The sequence below is a fragment of the Paroedura picta genome, chromosome 7, assembly GCF_049243985.1.
Source record: "Paroedura picta isolate Pp20150507F chromosome 7, Ppicta_v3.0, whole genome shotgun sequence".
In the NCBI taxonomy this organism is placed as follows: Eukaryota; Metazoa; Chordata; class Lepidosauria; order Squamata; family Gekkonidae; genus Paroedura; species Paroedura picta.
Genome location: NC_135375.1, coordinates 57776845 through 57789470, shown reverse-complemented (window position 1 = coordinate 57789470; position 12626 = coordinate 57776845). Strand labels below are relative to the sequence as shown.

General features: G+C 41.6%; 1 protein-coding gene across 2 annotated transcripts in view; it reads right to left on the bottom strand.

Moving 5' to 3' along the window:
• Positions 1-4347: 4347 nt before the first annotated feature.
• Positions 4348-12626, bottom strand: part of MEGF10 (multiple EGF like domains 10) — a 115889-nt gene continuing 107610 nt past the window's right edge. For both annotated transcript variants that reach the window (XM_077344457.1, XM_077344456.1), the window contains 5 exons: positions 10446-10567; positions 10203-10326; positions 9923-9964; positions 7521-7727; positions 4348-6679 (listed from right to left, as the gene is read on the bottom strand). In XM_077344457.1, coding sequence (XP_077200572.1) covers positions 6513-6679; positions 7521-7727; positions 9923-9964; positions 10203-10326; positions 10446-10567 — 662 coding nt within the window. In that variant the 3' untranslated portion in view covers positions 4348-6512. The remainder of the gene's footprint in view (positions 6680-7520; positions 7728-9922; positions 9965-10202; positions 10327-10445; positions 10568-12626) is intronic.

Genomic DNA, 12626 nt, shown 5'->3' with positions numbered 1-12626 from the left:
AAGAAAATTGAGGTGATATGAAGTTCTAGGACTTTCATAAAAAGAATAAGGTTCCAAATTCAGATGGCCGGCAGTTCTTAAGAAACTTAAGTTTTCAATCTAGCCAGTATAGGTAACAGGAAGTGTACTTAGCCATCCTGGCCGGGATGCAACTGACCACCATGCCCCAGATCAGGAACTTGGGGGTGACCAGGTGTTTTTCTATCTTCGTCAGGCACATCTACTAGTGCCCTTCTGGATGAAATTTCTGGAAACATCAGGAAAAGTTTTCTTGACTTGGCCTGACAAGTCAGTAGGTGATGAAAAGGGAAACAATAAAGCTCTGTGGGGCAGAATCCACCAGAGCAAATAGAACTCTTAACTGAGGTCTGGGGGAAGTGGCCATTAACCACGTGCTGGCCAGGAAAGCTGAATTAAGCATCAAGATAATGGAAACACTGTAGAGATCTGCGGTTTCCTAAGCTAAGAAGCCTGCCCTATAACATCTGATGGGATATATATAGGGAGGGACAGATGAATTGTGTTATACCCATTTCTTTTAAATCCCTTGCTTAATCTGGTGTTATGCTAAAATTATCCTGGTAAACATTTTCTTTTTAATAAACCCTATACAACTTTTGATGCTAATAGTAGCTTTCTATACCTTATAGATATCCAGGGCCATTTCGCACGGCTTCAAAGTAGCAGAATGGTTGCTATTTGGAAACGCTACTAATTTGCCATAACCCACGACGTCGTAGACAATCTGCAACAATCCTGAAACCAATCAGCAAAAAGCGCTTCGTTGTGGCGCTTTCAAGGGAATCCAGAAAAATGGATTCACCCTCCGGATAGCGATACACTCCTGCAACCAATCTGCAACAGTAGCGCTAAAGACCTGTGCATTACCATTGTTGCTGGTTCTTCAAAGTCCCTCCCCCTGGCTCTCTCCTCCAAACTTCCGGCGAAGCGATTGCCATTTTTTTTTCTCCGAGCGAGTGGGGATAAACGCACCGGCGAGCCTCTTTCTGTTTAGAGGCTTCCCTGGCTTCAGTCCTTCACCTTTAGTCACTAAGCACAAACCACTGAAAAGCCCGTTTGCTGAAATAAAGTCCCTTTATTTTTTACAAATAAATTCAGCCGAAAATCGGGCCCGTGAGAGGGGGGGGGGGGATTTTTTTTTTTATCACTCGAGGCAGCGTGCAAACAATCATACAATCAAACGACAGCTCACATTAGGCAGCTGGATGGGTCTCTCTGTAGCAACGAATCTACCTAGATTCGTTGCTATGGGTCGTTTTTTTTTTTTTAAAACCTTTCTTAAAGGGAAAGGGGCTGTTTGGGAGCATGCTAACGGCTGCCCATTGGCTGCTTGACGGCCAGGGGCGGGACGAGCTTGGCAATAGCGCTTCCTTTCTAGCGATTTCTGCCGAGACCGGAAGCCTGTGGGAAACGCTAAAAAACGCAACTGATTCCACTACAAAGGCAGGTATGCATAACGACGAATTCCACTATTTTAAATGGCGATTTTTCATTCTGCAAACAATTTGCAACAAAGATCCCTGTGCGAAAAGGCCCCCACTGTCTTGGACATATTATTGTAAAAAGAGCATCAGAGGGAAGGTCAGCAGTTGACAAGTGGCTATTTCTCCAAGGTTGTACAAGGCAGTAAACTGTCCCTATAGTGACTAGGCTATAGTCATCTGGGAAGGAAAGTTGGGGGTCCCGACCCTCCTAGCAAGCAATTAATTACAAAGGTCAAGTGGTGGCTATAAGTTACCCAAGAGAGAAATAAAAGCCTCTGCAGATATTGGAAAAACCTTGGATGGCAGGGTGGAACAGGGTCTGCAGGCCTAAGCAGGCTTGTTTCACCACAATTTGGCAGCATGGTGGGATAAGAAGAAATCATGATTAACCAGGGATTGTGAATTTGGCACACATGTGCAGAGAGAGCCATGGAAGTTTGGGGGTTTTCCAGGTCAGCTAGAGTAGGGTTAGATCAGAGTAGGTAGGATGGAGTTAGCAGAGCAAGTGAGAATATTTAAGGTGACAAAGCAAGAGATGCAGGGGGAATTCCAAAAGTGGCTGATAGTGAAAACACCAACGGTGTTTCTTCATTTGGATAATGAAAACAGGACTGGTGATAAAATCAAGGCCGTCCTGCTAAGCTGTGGCAAGTCAATAGAGGTGGCTGCAGTTGAGTTCCCAAATCAGCAGGATGAGGTCTGGCACAAGGAGCTAGAGCTGGATTAGTTATATTTGTAGGCAGAAAGGAGATCGAGATTCAGAAACTGAATCTGCAGAAGGAGTGGCAGGAAATTAAAAGTTACCCCAAGGAGGAGGAAAGCCCTACTCTGATCTAGCCTTCAACATTTGAGAAAGCAGCTATGCAGCAGGGCATTGCGGAGGCAATTCTAGCATCCTAACTGGGAAGCTAGCTGCTATCTACAATAGTATGCCTATGGTGGAGTAACTTTTGAAGATTTTAAAGCCACAATTTTTAAACAGTACAAACTGGGGGCTGACCACTTTCCTGGGGCTTATCCCTACACTATTGCAAAACCTGTTTGGAATGTATGGTAAAAATGAGTGAGATGTGGAGGAGATGGTTGTAAAAGGCAATATTAGAGGACCTTGAGGTGTTATTCCAGTTAGTGGTGCTAGATCAATTTTAGTCAAAATTCCCAAAGAGCTAAAATGTATGTTAAAAGACAAAAGGCAAAGATGCCACTAAGGCATCAGAAATTGCAGATGAGCTGATGCTAAACAGGAAGGGTTTGGATCAAAGGACTTCCCAGTTAGAAAGGGAAAGGGTTCCTGAGGGGCGGGAAGGTGGATTCTCAACTGAAACAGGAAGGGGCTTCTGCTCAGGCTGAAAGGCCCTGATTTAGCTAACTGAACTGTAAAGAGACAGACCACTTGTGGGCTGCCTGTCCCGTTTCAAGCAGGAACCTCCAAACCTGCTGAAAACGCATCAGCTATTCAGAAGGTGAATGAGAAATTAGTGGCTGCAATTAACCATGAATGCCTCTTTGCCACTATGGAAGCAGCAGAAGCTTGGGGACACTACAGGGAACTGGTGTGACTGAGAGGCCAGTTGCTTTGGGGATATGCTGACACAGGCTCCTCTGTAGTCCTCATGAAGACTGAACTGGTGTCAGAATATGATACTGTGTCCAACAAAGTTTACCGAGGTGACCCTGACTGTTCTTGTGAAATGGATGCTCTTTGGGTTGGAGAGGGCCGGTAGGCCTTACAGAAATAGGGGTTATGAATAACCAATCCTTCCCTGTGATAATTGGCCAAGATCCCCTTGGTGGGCAATTTTCAGTAAACATGGAAATATGCAGCCAAACCTTAGAAAGGGAAGGGGGGAGGGTCTCTGTGGAGACCAGCTCTCCATGAGCCATTGATGGGAGCTGAATGGATTAATAGAGCGCACCCCGATACTGACTGCTAGTCTTGCATACGTGAGGGAAACCCTGGCGTCTGCAGGGATTAAGATATGGCAATAGCTCTGGTGGGAGGAAGTAGCCATGGTGGGAAGAAGTAGCTCAGAACTGAGGAAGAAAAGTTAACTTAGGAGGGGGAGGGTTAGCCCATCTCAAACCCTGAGGGAGGAGGTCACTGAAGAGGGGTAAGGATGCAGTTTCAGCCAGGTGCAGCAGGAGGCTGTGGATCTTCATAGTGAAGAAGTGGATGTGTCTTGCTTCAGTTAAGAGCAGGCTAAGGATAAACAGGTAGAGGATAAAGGTTTCACAGGAGTTCTTGAGGGCAGTGAAGCTAGTGTTGACTCAGAGGAGCAAATAGCCAAATGCTTGGGGGGAAGCAGAGGGGTTCCTAGAAGAGGTTCCCAGAGCGATCCTAGTCTGGAACCCTACAAATTTGAATTTATGCGACCAGTTTGGGTTTGAATTATACCTAAGAAATTATAAACATTAGAGAAGATTGAGATTATAATATTGAGAATTCACTGATGAAGGAAGCGAAAACTGAATATACCTGGGAATCCATTTTGAAATTGTCTTGAACATTGTGATATTTTGAACATTAAGTCATTTTGTCATCGCCAGTTTGAGACTTTTTTCTTCTATAGTTCAGTCAGTGGGGCAGCATGATTGTCTCACCCTGTCACTTCTTAGATTGGAAATGTGTAGTTAAGCAGATAGCTCTTTCTCCTGGGATCCTGGGGCAGTCATCATATCTGTAAATTGAGAGGGCGGCCTAACATAAGTTGTCTATGACGTACATTTCCCTTTCTTTGTATGGCAGGGATTGGAGTGAGCTGTATATATCCAGACTTGGGGATTGGAGACTCTTCAAGAATTTGTATCTTAAAAATGTTGGAAATTATACTTGTAATCACAATTTCAAAAAAGATAGGCTTTTATTTGTGAGTTTGTATAACACAGTACAAAACAGTGTCAAACTAAAATTCTAAACACCATATCATATCCATCCTACGGTAGGATATCTGTGCTGCTTAACTTCTGAAACTCAATGTCTAGGATGCATGTTCCAAGCACACATTTTGGTAGGTAAAGATACAGGCTGCCAATGGCTTAGTCAAGCTATGGCAAACAGTTTTGATGGGGAATGCTTCCAGTGACACAGAGTAAGGCAATGTAAAACATAGGTCAGTCTACCTTGAGTATCCAAAAAAGTATGGCCTTTCCACTAATAATAGCAGCTGTTTTCAAGTCCATTTTTGTTGGATTGCCGCCACAGTATTTCTTTGAATTTAAAAGTTTTACTGGAAACTGCACATCAGCTATCATATGAGAGTTGTGATACTAAAAATAGAAGACTTTATATGTACACAGGATAAGTATGAGTGGAACATTTTGCTCACGTATTCAACAGTTATCACCTTAGCCATCCTCTCTTATCAGCTTTAGGGTTTACAGGTAACATGGAGATGAAATGGAAAGTTGAAAACTAAACAGAACATTAACACACTCACTTCATACTTTGAGGAATCGTCTATCAGAGCTAAGAATAAACTAGTAATGGGAAGTCCAATCTTGCAGAACAACTCTACATTAAGACATGACTTCTATGACAATTTACTTTATTATAAGTATTTAACTATAAATTGTCCTTTTAGAACAGACAGTAAATGTCTTTGGAATGGATGGCAACTCTACAGCCAAAGGAACTGGTTGAAACTCAAGATGGAAACAATGAGATTTCTATTGAATAGTCCTTTTTCCTATAAACATTATCCTCACATGTATTTCAGTCATTTTTTTTCTTTTGCTGAATCCAATAATTTAGCCATTGATGACCTCTCTAACCTATCTCTGATTTGGCAACTGACATGTCTTAAACTATTTTATAAAAAGCAATGCTATTTAACTAGGTAAAATGTCAGGAAGAGTGTTCACAAACATACATGGGAGCATAAAATATAATGTTTTGGCACGGTTATCCGGAAACACTAGAAAACATAGCGACATCATTTAAAAACATATACAAGTTAATGAAACCTAGAGTAAATGTGCCAGGTTATTAGCAATGCGAAAGACCAGCTTAAGCATATTTTCTCTAAATCAATTATAAAAAGAAAAGTTGCCTTTGTAGAAATTAATTCACTGAGACTGCTCAGTTGATTTCAGGCAAATAATTAAGCATTGTACTACTCGTATTCCATGTTACAATAATAGCGCTACTTGTTTATAAACCCATTTCTTACATTTCAAATGTACAGCATATGCTACATTTTGTACTGTTTAACATCCTTATTCCGTCCATTGTGACAAAAAATCAGTTATACTGACATTTCTAAAACAATTTCTGATATGTTATGAATTATTACATGTGAACAGCAGAAATGGCACCCAGTACTGTTGAGACTCAAAAGTGCCAATAATTTGGCAAGCATCACAGCTCTTTAGGTATGCTCATTCATGGTTTCCCTTGCATTCTAAACAATGCCAACTGTACAACTCCATTACCCGCAATGAAGTTAACATCTTGGCTTTAACCATTTTTTTCCTGAACTGTGCTCAGTTATCCTCTAACACACTGAATAGCCTTTATGTCATGGACAACATTAATCCTCTGGGAATATATAATAAAATGAGAAAAAATGATAACAAATTAGTTTCTTCCTTTTTCTGAAATACCTTGTAAGTCAGGTGACTTGGTTAACTGAATATTTGGTAGATTGTATAGACTTGGCTGCATGTCAACTATGCAAGTCAAGCTACCGAAAGAACCAGCCATCCTCCGTGAGGCACAGCAATGCAGGCACTACAACTGTTCTGCAAGCTCTTACTTTTGAACCAGTACATTGCAATGTACATGTCTGGCATTTGTTTCTCTCTTTAAAAAGGCAATTGCAGTGTAACAATCTGACAGAGTCTTCCCAGCTTGGCATCTTTCCATTTGCCATGTGTATATGCAAGCCTTAGTTTGACACTCCTGGTTAATATACAGTAAAATGTCTACTGAATGCAAATGGCAAAAGAGAGGAAAGAGTATATCTAGGTCCCCATTCTCTGTAAGAGTTCCACTGTGCTCTAAAATCCTCACTGTCCTTCGCTGCTGTCATCTTTCTCCGAAGACACAGGACTATCCCGAACAGGCAGCAGGTCATAATGAGAGGGAATGTGGCTGTTTTTTGGTAGATCGTAAAGATCTTGGCTGAAAGGTCTGTTGTTATTAAATGCTCCTTGGACAATGCTAACTGTAGGTTCTACAGTGGAAAAAACAAACAAACATTAGTGTTCTGATATTGATAAATGGGAAAGAATCACAGCATTTAGTAACAATCAACAGTCTAATCTTGGTATGGTAAAAAAACTTATCCCTCCCAATAGTTCTTTCTGTGGTATTAAATAAACTGTTGAACCACTAAAACAAATCTCTTATTCTGTTTATGTATATAGATATGCTCACAGACCCACCCATATGCATAAACAAGCAGAGATGCAAGACCTGCTTCTACTACAGTGAAATTGCATGTTTGTTGATAGGGGATGGTGACAATTGATCACAAATAAGAGTTTATTAAGCTTTTCACTAAATTTTATCTATACTTTGTAGATTAGTCGTGCTGCCATACTAGATACTTATTTATTGATTTCTTCACTGTTATTTAAGGATAAGAATAAGGTAACAGTAATTCTTAAAAAGAGGATCCTTCCCTAAATACTTTCCTCATTTTCAGGGAGGCGGGGGGAACACAGAGGAGCAATTGCAGATTGGAAACAGCTTTTCAGAGAAATGTGAAGTGAGGATATATCAAAAGATGCAAAATATAATTAATCTGACATTTTATTTATATTTATTTTGAGACCTCTATACCGCTCCCTCATGACTAGACATAATTAAGTGTCTCTACTTGTTTAACTAACCTAATGCAGCCTAAGTTATTGTTTTGTTTTCATGTCAGCAATCATTTTTGTGCATCTATTCGTGTTGTAAAAGAGGTATATGAACAGCTGAAATGACCACAAAATAAAATCTCTAGCTGCAGTCTTAGAGACTGGGACCAAGGTTACTCACCCACAGTAAAATGCTCCATTTGGACTTACCAATTTCATATACATTCTTGTTAGCTGAAGCAGAGTTACTAATTTCTGCATAGGCAGAGTCCCTGCGTGCTGGTGATTTCATTTCAACGTATCCACATTCTGAATTTTTTGATGTAAGTGCTGGGGGATCTTTAATAGTGGCATATGGATTTTCAGAGCTGCTTAAGGAGCAGTTACTTAAGTTATATTCAGAATTCTTCACCAGATCTAAAAATACACACACAAATGTTAATGATGGAGTACCTGTAGACACTGAATAATTTTTATTAAAGTGAAATTATCATTCTATTATTCCAGAACCTTTTGCCAGCAAATAGAGGTACTAAATTAGATCTTTATATGTAAGGATTCCAGGAATAATCATTCACATACTCTGATGATGGCACACTACCACAAAGAACAAAAGAACCCAACTGGATCAAGCCAACAATCCATCTAGTCCGCCATTCTGTCTCACATAACGGCCAGCCATTACTGTGGTTGGCAAACAAAGCATAGAAACTGAGGCTTTCCACTGATGTTACCTCCATAGCATTGGTATTCATAAGCGTACTGACTCTTAAAGCTTTCTTTCAGTTAGTAGCCACTGATACGTCTGTCCATAAATCTGTCTAACTTTCTTTTAAAGCCATTGATGCTTGGGGTCATCACTACTTTCTCTGAAACTGAATTCCACATTGTAATCATTCATTGATTAAAATAAGTATTTCCTTTTGTCCTTCCTGAATCTACTGCCCATCAGAAGAGAGAAAAGCTATATTTTTGAACCCCATTTTTTACTACCCAAGGGAGTTTCAAAGTGGCTTATAATCACCTATCCTTTCCCTTCCCACAACAAACTACCTGTAAGCTAGGTGGGGCTGAGAGACCTTGAAGGAACTGTGACTAGCCCAAGGTCACCCAGCTGGCCCCATCAAAGAATCAAACCCAGTTCTCCAGATTAGAGGCCACCATTCTTAATAACTACACCAAGCTCAGTATTTGGGAAAACAGAAAAGTTGTCTCTGTCCACTTTCTCCAATACTGGCTAGGTGCCAGCAATGCTAGTAAGTTGATTCAGCAGTGGAGATAAAAGTAAACAAAAGACAACACATCAAGGTGCAGAGATCATAGCGAGTGTACTAGAGTCCATGGTGTAGCTTGGCACTGGCATTTCTTCAAGATATGCCACAGAGGGGTTTATTTGCCATCCTAAGCCACTCCAAGGCAGAATTTAGGATGGTGCCTTTAGGATGGTTGATGAGTACAGAAAAAGGGGAGGGGGCTATTTTTGCCTTCAGTATAATGTAACAAAAGCAAACATTCTTAGGAGAAGACATGGGTGTGAAAAAGTGGGATTTTTCAGATTGAACCTATTTGATCCAAAAATGTTTTGTTTTTTCCAAAAAATCCCAGATCCCAATACTGGTTTTGTATTGGATCTGAGATTTTTCAGAAATTCCTCATTTTATCAGGCCCAATAGACCTGAGAAGAAAACTGCCAATATTAAAAGCCAGCCTGACCCTGGAGCTGGCTTAGCTTGTCCTGCGGCATGATTTAAACCGCACTGCAGGAGAAGCTGGCTCCAGGATCTGTGAGAAGGGGAAGTCTCTCCCCACCACATGCAGTCCTATATAGGAGATTTCAGCATCTTTGCTCCAGCCGAGTCAACCCTAATTGAGGCAGCAGAGACCTCTCAGCTCCATCGGCCCCAGCTATAACTAATGATCCCTGAATAAAGGGGGGAGAATGGCTTTTATTTGGGCTCAGCTGTATTGGTAGCCTATCTGTATTATCTGATCTGTAACTGGCTTAAAAAATAAATATCAATAAGGTATTTTTCCAGCTCAGTTTAATTTGATATGTTTAGTATAAGTTGTTATTTATTATGCTTACTAGTAAGCAAGCCCGCTGTACATACAATACAGCGGGCGCTAGCAGAGCAGCGCGCGGCCGGTGAGTCGGCAGGCCACCATGTCCCGCATGCTGGCGACCTGACGTGTCGGAGGCGCTTTGCACCTCCCGACGCCTCAGGCCACCGGCCAGGGAGCAACTGCGAGCCACGCTGCACGTGGCTCGCAGTTGCTCCCTCGGCGGCGGGGCAGCAATCGGATAGGCCAATCGGCAGGCGCTTTGCCGATGGTCTGTCCGGAGGAAGGGGCCAATCGGCACCCTTCCTCATTCAGACAGAGCCCGCCCTAACTCCTCCCCCCAAGCCCTTACGGCTTTATTTAGTCCGCGCGCCCGCGGCGCCGCAGGCGGGGTTAAGATGGAAACTCTTAGGCAGGGCTCCCAATGGCGTTCCATGCAGGGGACTGTGCAAATCCATAACAGCTTGACTTTAGTGACAGTTTAGCACCAGAAGGTTTGAGATCATTCATTGAGCCCCTGCATTTACATCTGTGGGAACATACAAACTTACCTTTCAGAGATTTTCCTATAGTTGCATCAATTCCAAATGCCCCTGTTTATATGTAGAGAAACAAATAAAAACAGTGGAGAAGAAAATATTAAGTTCTTGGAAGAGCAATTTTAACAATTTGGCATATTAACTGACTACTACAAATTTTAGCATACTGTATCTTAGTTGATAGTAAAATGCCTTAACTGAACACATTGTCCACAGTAGGGCAAAAAGCATTAAGAGCATGAATATTCATTCTTCTAAACTCTTACAGAGAATGGTTATTATATTTCTATACCAAGCTCATTGAGGTAGCCTCCATGTTTCCAGTCAGCAGGCAGCGTTCCTGTGTAGTCCACAAGAGGCCCTCGCTTCCCTTGATCCACATTCTTAAGATTCAAGAACAGTTGGTTGTTGGTTGTCTGTTCAAAATAAAGAACAGCTGAAGGTGGTAGCTGGTCAATAATATTTGAATATGCTAAGTAGACTAATTTAAAATATAACAAAATAGCAAAAAGGCATGCAGTTTCTCTCTTCTCACCTTTGCCAGAGTCATCCTGTCCATGTTATTGGTATTTGTTGAGCGTTGTGTCAGAGTATGATAGCTTGGGTTAGAAAAGTAGTGGCTATTAGCATTTCCACCATTATTGTGAGGAATGGTTTCTGGAAAACAATTACAAATGAAATCTGTAAAAGCAATGGCATTATTGCCTATCGTGACCCTTTCCCCTCTATTATTGACCTTACCACCCGGCACAACCTGGAGGTTCAGGGTTATAGGTCAGTCAGGCAGTCACAGTTCACCGCCTCTTTTAAAATAGAGAGCCCTGTCCCTTTCACACACTTGATCCTCCCTCTCTCATAGAAACACCACCAAACAGGATAGTCCAATACTTTTAAACAGTCACCCTACACTCAAACACTGCACAGAACTACTAGGGTTGGGATTCAGCCACTGCTTTAGTCACACACTGCCAGCATTTAATCATATCCAAGGACATACAGTATTTGCTGGCGTATAAGACTACTTTTCCCCCCTGAAAAACATGCCTCCAAGTGGGGGGGGGGGGTCATCCTATACGCCTGGTGCACTTCAGTTGGGATAGACATAGCTGCCCATAGTGGTCCATAGTACTGTAACGTAATGTAACTCACTCTATATTTTGAGTGGAAATGTTGGGGGGTCGTCTTATACGCCCAGTCGTCTTATACGCCAGCAAATGCGGTATATAAAAATAATTTATAGCTGAAACACACACAGCAGTGGAGTCAATCAAGTAGATGATTACACAGGTTTTCAATACTTGCATTTCTGAACCATCACTCTGTTCAAGCATTAGGGATTCTTCGTTACATTGTATTTCATGAAGTTAGTGGCAGGCTGCTGTCCTGCTACGTGCTGGCTCAAGTTTACTGCTTCTTACCCCAGACAGTTATAACTAAACAGCTATTTAACTGTCAGCCTCAGCTCCCATGGGTCGCTCTCAGTAGTGCTGCCACATATTCCCTAGTGACCAGCACAGAGTGGGGAGGGCTTACCAGGAACAAAAAGAGGCCTTGGCTGGTGTTGGTGGCAAAGCAGGGGTACTCAAGTAGTTGAACAAAAAGCCTATGATAGAACGTGTTTTACCATAGAGATTTTGCCCATTAAAAAATACCAAAGCATCCCTGTATCACCAGTGATGGGATGATGTCACTTTCAAAGTGTGTTAGAAGTGAGGTCGTCACATAGCTGATGATGCAGGCCTCAGTCTCCTTTTGTTGCCAGCAAGTCCCCCACCAGCCAGCTGATTGATGGAGAGCCCCTGAAGTGGGAGCTTGGCAAGCTAAGCTCTTTAAGATAGACAGAATCTAAGCTGACTGGCATACCCACCGTTGTCACTGACTTCAAGACTAGACAAGAGGTCATCCAGAATGAAACATAGGTTAAAATCCCACATTTTAATGTATCTGTATAGTCTGATGTGGCCTGTTCCTCTAAATGATGAAAGCAAGCATTTTACATGTTAACTTTAATACATCCTTCCTTTCTTCCCTCTTGATATGTTTAGATTTTTCCTTCCCCATCATTTCTTTGTATTAAAGATAATCTTTCAGAAAAGTTCAAGTCTCCACTCTTGACATCGAAACTTGCTGGGTGACTTTGAGCCAGTCATATATTCTCAGCCTAACCTTCTTCAAAAGATAGTTTATTAACTTAGTTAGTTTTTGTACCACCTCTCCTGAAGAACCTGCCCAAGGTAGTTTACAGAACGTAATAGAACATAACATGAAAAGTTACAAATTAAAACCCAGCATTAAAAAAAGACCCAAGCTTGAGGGGAAAAAAGCAAATAAGTTTACTTTTTCATTTATTATTACATTTCTAAACCACCCCTATCAGCACAGCCATTTTGGGGCACTTTACAACAGTGTTAAAAATACAATATGTTAAAATAAATACAATTAAAATAGATTAGATGATTAATCTACCAGATAGTTGATGATTCCCAAATTAGTTCTTATGATTGGGGCAGGCAATGAGCTACTGGGTTACAGCAGGGGTGGCTTTAATTGTCCGTACATTTATTTATTTGAACTGGCCTCAGCCATAGACCTGGCGGGACCTACAGAACTGTGCTAGTTCCGTTAAGGCCTTGATGTCATCGAGGACCTCATTTCACCAGACTGGGGCCGGAGCCAGTCGGGCCACTTTTGGGCCAGGGATTACCAGGCAAGTTGC